The following is a 7628-nucleotide window of genomic DNA, read 5'->3' on the forward strand; positions in this document are numbered from 1 at the left end:
ATATTTTTTTCTTCTGGAGAAAGTCTTATTTGTTTTATTTCGGCTAGAATAAAAGCAGTTTTTAATTTCTTAAACACCATTTTAGGGACAAAATTATCAGCCCCTTTAAGCTATATTTTTTCTCGATAATCTACAGAACAAACCATCTTTATACAATAACTTGCCTAATTACCCTAACCTGCCTAATTAACCTAGTTAGGTCTTTAAATGTCACTTTAAGCTGTATAGTAGTGGCTTGAAAAATGTGTAGTAAAATATTATTTACTGTCATCATTGCAAAGATAAAATAAATCAGTTATTAGAGATGAGTTATTAAAACTATTATGTTTATAATTGTGTTGAAAAAAATCTGCTCTCCGTTAAAAAGAAATTGGGGAAAAAATAAACAAGCGATCTAATAATTCAGGGGGGCTAATAATTCTGACTTTAACTGTATACAGATCACATTTATTGTTTAGGGGTATTTCACCTTTAATTTGGGCAGGACAGGTTACAAAAAACAAGTATTAGAAGCAGAGAGCGGAAAAGGGTCAGCAAAAGACCTCGAGCTGGGAAACGAACTTCGGTCGCTGTTAACGCCATGGCGCTATATGTCAGTGCACTTAACCACTAGGCTATAGGCGCAGACATATTTATTCCTAATAATTAACATCAATTTTGTGGAGAAAAATAAACAAATAAAAATTATTAATTTAATGTGAATTTAAGGTGAAACAGCTTGAAGTAGTAAGAAAGACAAATTATTATAAAATACATTTAAAATATCTAATAAAAAACCATTAAGACTCATAATACTTTTGAAGGGGGCAAAATATTCTTTATAACATCAATTCTTCCTGACTGATTTAATATTTTGTTTTGCACAATTTAATGATCATTTTACATGCAAATAATGTAGTTTTCACATCACATAAAATAAAAGAATAAAGAATTAAGCGGATGAAAATAAATGAATGATATAAGACAAAAAAGCCTCTAAAATTTCTTCTAAAATGAGTGCTTTTCTCACATGTGTAGACTCAGTATTTTCACATTTATTGCGAAGAATAAAGTAATTTAATTGCCTTTAAATTTAAATAACTGAACATAAACACATGACATTGAGAAAAATACTAGCTTAGAAGAAAATTTCAGATGGCACTTAGAGGTTTTTACATCTGAAATCAGAATTTATGAAGAAACAAATAATAATAGTTCAGTAAAAGCCTTAATACTCGTTCTAATGTAATTTCTTCCAGACTGCTTAAGGAATGAAATGTGATCTGGACATATTCATACTTACAGTTTCCTCAAGTTCTCATCATGGATTTTTTCACAAGGACCTGAAAAATAATACGCTTTATTACAACGTGGACAGCAAAATTCAAACAAGATGTATTTTTATTTCAGAAGCTGTCCTTACCCAAGTCTGAGCGCGTGTTTGTGAACAGTTCAGCAGGACAGAAGCCGCACAGGTAATATTTGCAGACCTGAAAAAAAAAAACACCAAAAGCTTGTAAATACTAATGGATAGATAGATCATCTCACAAATTTATATTTATACACTACCAGACAAAGGTTTTGTCTTTAATCTAAGTTTTAGGAACAATAAATAATAACTTGCCTTCTAGTTGATCATTTGGTATCAGATGTGGCTTATAAGAAAGGCAAAGTCCCCTAGATTACGCTTATCTTACCAAAATAAAATATGATCATGTCTCGATTTTTAAATATTTCATTAGGACAGTAAGGTCTGACTTTGCTTAGACAAAACTCTTGTCACTGAACAGAAATAATGTGCAGTATAGAATATAAAGTCCTGCTGCAGTGGAGACAGAATGAATATTGTGTCTGACTCCCATGAGTTTGGAGGACTGCATCCATACATCTCTGCAATGACTCAGGAAACTTATTAATAGTCATGTGGAATGGCAAAGAAAGCCTTCTTCAACACTTTTGTCAGATAGTACATCTATAGATGTAATAAAAACTAATAATGAACTTTTGGTCTTTACCTTTTTGACCTCAAATGAACAAATTCCCACCAAAAAATCCAGACAGTGGGCATCTAATTGTAGTAATCAAGATGAACTATCGCTGTAATTAACTACAGCCCAGTAATAATGCAAAATAAACATTTTATTGTGGAGCAAATTTTAAATCCATTTTTATCGTCTCTTGTTATACTTAAACACTTTTTAAAGCACTTCAATTTGAATTTACAATAATAATAAATATATCACTGTTAAAACACAAAGACAACAATCAAGTCAGATTAAAAATAATTTTAAAAAAATAGCAATACCATTACAACAATATCTGGGTTTTATTTCATCTTGAAATGTGAGCAGTGCTGAACTTTTTAAATCACTATAGTTCTGTTTGTGGTTGTCAAGGACTTCGGAGTGACTGAACAAAAGAGCATAGAATCAGGTCATTCCAAGCTCTTTGACTGCCAATGCTGTGCTGTTGCTAGGCTGCTCTGTGTTCATAGTAATGCATGTTACATAGTTCCTATGGTGTTTTAGGAATCAAAAAGAGCCCATCACAGTCTTTGTGATATGATGTTTCTCGTAATAAATAATAACATAAAATCCTTATTTTAAACTAAACATATAATTTATGTAATATAATTAGTAACAAGTAAATAAAAATGCATGAAAATATATTTACTTATTGCTACATCAGCAACTTAATGGCTATTTCCTGGCAAAACAAAAAAAATATTACATGATAAAAACTAATTCGTATTACAAAAAAAATGTTACTTAGAAAAATATATGAAATATAAGTAGATAAAATTCACATAAAGATAAATTAAAAGTTAAATATGATTTTTCTGTTCAATTTTCGATAATTTTAAACATTTTCTGATGGTACCTTTTTAAAAATGACCATCAAAGTATTCTCCTTAAAAAAAAAGTTGTCCAATGGTATTAAAACTTCCACATTCCAACAAAATAGGCTTTATGGTAAGAGCAGCCTGGCACTTAATGCATGAAAAAACCCAATTCAGTATTTGTATTTGCTCCACAGTATGCTAATAATCAAATATGCAACACAGAATGTTATGCAACATATACGTTATGAAATGCAGGTATATGAAATAAATGGCAGTTTAAGTCAACTTTCAACAATTAGAAATTAGAATAACAAATACATGTGGCAGTATATTACATTAGACCAAAACAAAAATATGTGTGATTAGTTCTTAGATAATAAACATTTAAAGAACAATATGGTAAACATAACATGTTGACCCGTTTTAACGTGGTAAAAACAAGAATCTTGAACACTTAATCTATAGTTAGTTTTATATTCACACTTTTAGACTGTCTCAACAATACAATTTCAGAAAAGTATTAACTGCACTTTCTAATAAATAGTGAAATCATATTAGCAGCCAGTGACTATCAAAGTACAACATTATTTACAGTTAATTAAATAGTGCTGATGTTGTTTTGAAGTCATACTTATAGTTTCAGTATGAATATTCAAAGTACCAGGGTAAACAATATAGGGAGCTGACACTGAACGAACCAACTTTAACGTTACCTCATCTGAACGAGAGGAGGCATAGCAGAAACAATATTGTTTCAATTGAACTAATTATAATTCTTTTATATTTTATGCGGGTCTAAATGACTCAGAATAATAAAGTATTTACACGAGCTGAGTTAACGTTACTAATCACTGAACGTAACGTAGATGTAATTGTACACCTCTACAAGAGCCGAATGCTAAAAACAAACATCCAGCAAATAAACACAAACGTAAAGTTTTGATATTTAGCAATCATATGCTGTACAATAACACAGACAGTATGAACAACACTTGAAGCAGATTAACATGAGGGCGGGACAGACGCCGCAGTCGCGTGTTCATCAACGAGACTTTAGCCTAGCATGCTAACAGAACCAAAACAAACCGGAGGACTAGCTAACCAGTTATCGCTCCGCGCTATACACACATAAACAAACATACATCTATATATGTTCCTAAAGAGCTTTAGTACTCTATTGAGTCATCTGTGTGTTAGATAAATGATTCGCGGCTGCAGTTTAGCCGTCAGCTCACTTACAGACTCATCATCCCATCGGACATTACATCGCTTCTCATCCGGAGCCAAGTTCCGATCCCGGCCCATTAACTCATCCAGCAACTGGGCTGCAGAAAGCATCGTGGCTCGGCGTTATACCTGCTCCGCTACAAGATAATCGTATTATTCATTTACAGAATAACGCGTGCCGCGTCCCCGCTCTGATCCCAACAACAAAATGGCAGCTCAGCGAGCAGCGGATGTTACCCATAAGTCACCTCGAGGAGCAGCGGTGGCGAGAGTGCCGTCTGCTGTTACGGATGAAGCAGAGCTGGCCTACAGGATGGAGCAAATCCCACCAAAGAAACTTTTTTTTTATGCATTAGTAATTTAAAAATACAGCAAAAACAGATTTTGAAAGTCAACATTTGTGGATGAAGAATTTACCATTTAAAATTATAACATTAACAAAATTGTTATTTTGTTTATCACATTTTGAAAATAACAAATAATTTCTTTTGCATTCAATGTTATCAACATATTATTTTTAGCAGAATAATCAGAAAAACAGTCTTTCCAAAATAATTGCGCACTCTGACAATCAACAAATAAGTGACATCAGAATTCTTCACTGTTTTTACCAAATTAACATTCTTTCTCAATATCTAAAAATTTGGAAAGTAACACGTTGGTTGGGTATATTTTATGTAAAATCTTTAAATGAATTACTCTTCATTTGAAATGCAAAATTTGTATGGTAGCAGCCATGCTTTTCTCCAATTAACCTCCCATAATAACGAATTCCAATGTGGTGATGCATCCTTACTATGTCCTAAATCAGGGATGGGCAAACTAAAAGTAGCCTAGTGTAACTGCGCGCTGACATATAGCACTAACATGCTCACAGCGACCCAAGTTTGATTCCCAGCTCGAGGTCCTTTGCTGATCCTTCCCCTCTCTCTCTGCTCCCATTGCTGTCTGAATTCCTTTACTGTCCTGTCAGATGAAAAACCCCTAAAATAATTATATATAAAAAAGAAAGGGTGTAATTCATCACTATGTTCAATTCAACCATCCAGGTGCCCTCATCACCCAAGTCTCCAACTGAAATAGCCTTCAGTGTCCCCAGTGGCTTCTGGAATTGACATGCTCTACCCTTTAAACTACATGGGTACATTTCAGCATGAATAACCTGCTTGACATCAGAATGTCAACTATTATCTCAATGACATTTACATTTAGTCATGTAGTTTTTATTTTATTTTATTTATTTATTTATTTTTTGCTCAAAGCGACTTACAATTGAGGAGACATTCAGCCATTCAACAAAAAGCGGCAATACACACAACAAGTGCTATACAAAAGAACTGTCAGTGCTGTTTAGAGCAGTGTTTCTCAATTGGTGGGGGTGTCACACTCGAGTGTGTGGTCAAAAAAACAACAAAAGTTACATTTTTTTACTTATTTTGCTTATATCGGACTTTTATTTTGAAATGCGTGCGCGACAACCCTTCCGTTTGACATGTGAAGTTTAATTTAATTGTAGAAACAAATATGTCGAAGCGCAAGTACCACCCCGAATATGTAAAGTATGGATTTACATATACTGACTACAAAAAATAGCTCAATCCTCAGTGTGTCATATGTAGCAAGGTGCTCTCACAAGAGAGCATGAAACCTTCTAAATTAAAACGACATTTACAAACCAGACAACATGTTTTATTAACAGTTCAGTTTAGTTCATGGTAACTGAACCTTTCCTTAACCTAACCACTGTTTACAGTATTTGTCGTTTTTACTCTTTAATGTTTCTATAACTTGATACATTTTGTTAAATGACAGCAGTAAAATATTGTTTATTTGTAAGTCTTGGTGATTTTCTTATGCTTTATCCGTCACTACTTGTGTATGTTAACAAATAAATACAAATTAATTATAATTCCTAAAATTTTATTATAGTTCTTAAAAAATTGGGTCTCGGCTTGATGACCATGTAGCTAAGCTTATTAAGTGGGTCCCATGGCCAAACCAGTTGAGAACCCCTGGTTTAGAGAATTAGATGCTAGAGTAAGGTTTTGGGGTTTTTTTGACAGAGAGAGAAAAGTCTTTCTACAGGTGGCATGTCAAGCCGAATCAACTATGTTAAGCACAGTAAGCTGGGAGGACCACCTCGACTGGATGCGGAGAGTGTTGCCAAAAACAAGTGTATCAGGTGGAACTCATAGCTAGCCCCCCAAAAATGCCACGTGCATCTCTCAGAGGTGAAATATCTAAGATATCAGTTCAAACAGTGGGTTTTATCATATCTTTGAGAATTAAAAGCTGTCAAAAGCACTGTTCATCCAACGCAATCTCACGGCAATTAGTACATTTTGATTTAGTGGGTAATTCGTATGAATTCGTACGATCTAATTCGTACAATTTAGTACGATTTGCTCATCACCCAATGACGGTTGGGGTTAGGGGTGGGGTTAGGTGCCACGCCTCCTTTTTAAAATCTTACATTTTCGTATGACTGAACTCGTACAAATTCGTATACGTAAAATACTTACAAAAATCTCACAAAAATCTCACAAAAATGAGCTTACATGTATTCTTGAGACTAGCAAGCTACTACTTTTTGTTTTTGTACCAGGGATGGACAAACTTTGGGACCTGATCTGGTGACAATAGTGTTCATTTCATATTTATTATTAGTTTAAAGTACAGTAATTTACATTTATTTCATTGTAATTTATGTGGAATATATTATGAATTTAGAAACAATACATGTTTTTAAGCATTTTAAAATGGATTGTTCACCTGAAAATGAAAAACTGACCAGAAATTCTCTCCTCTCTCTTCTGCTTCACTGAGTTTTGTATGATTTGCATTTCAGAAAAGAGTTTTAAGCATGTGATATTTTATATGGTCGTGCTGTGAAAAAAAGAATAAATATTCCATATTCAACAAACAACTTCATGAAGTCCTCATAAGTCCTATAAAATAATCAGAAATTCTAAAAAAAACTTTTTAATAATAATATTAACAAATCACAGTGCATGGAATGTTGACTTCCCTAAAACATTTAACGTCAAATAGTCAAATAAGTTTCACTCAGTGAAGCATGAAAACACCTGCAGAGTTAATAAGGAAACCAGAAAGTCATCTCGAAAAACTGTGACAGTGTTAAAAATAACGAAACAATTTCTATAGGAAGTAACTTGAAGTAATGTTTCAATATTTAATATCATTAGCATAGTATTAAACAAAAACTGAAATAAAATAATAATTAATAGGTACATAAATCAATAAACTTTGAAATTAAAAAAGTAGTAAAATATGAATCAAAATAGCACTGGTTTTCTATGTATTTTACTTGAGAAGCATGAAATTAATAAAACCCACATGCACATATTCATAGCAAATGATTACTGATGACTGACTGATATTTTGTGATGTTCTCTCTGCTTTTCCTTTTAATCCAGAAGAACGAAATGGCTTTGAAATATGATTATAACTACTTTTACATCAATACAAAACATGCATTATCAGTGATTCAGTGGGATGCAGCCTCAATCTGATAACACCTCAACATTTGTTGGTTTCATGACCCTTTCAGAAATATAAG

At 32.9% G+C, this 7628-nt stretch overlaps 1 protein-coding gene across 3 annotated transcripts in view; it reads right to left on the reverse strand.

Moving 5' to 3' along the window:
- The window catches only part of luc7l3 (LUC7-like 3 pre-mRNA splicing factor), an 18558-nt gene extending 14297 nt beyond the window's left edge, over nt 1–4261 (reverse strand). Inside the window, exons 1-3 of one of the 3 annotated variants that reach the window (XR_012400624.1) lie at nt 4061–4261; nt 1403–1469; nt 1283–1322 (exon numbers count right to left, since the gene is read on the reverse strand). Coding sequence is in view for 2 of the 3 variants with exons in the window: in NM_001045319.1 (NP_001038784.1) it covers nt 1283–1322; nt 1403–1469; nt 4061–4159 (206 nt within the window). In the remaining variant the exon portion in view is untranslated. 3 annotated transcript variants of the gene reach the window in all.
- Nucleotides 4262–7628: the final 3367 nt, after the last annotated feature.

Source organism: Danio rerio, chromosome 3 (genome assembly GCF_049306965.1).
Source record: "Danio rerio strain Tuebingen ecotype United States chromosome 3, GRCz12tu, whole genome shotgun sequence".
In the NCBI taxonomy this organism is placed as follows: Eukaryota; Metazoa; Chordata; class Actinopteri; order Cypriniformes; family Danionidae; genus Danio; species Danio rerio.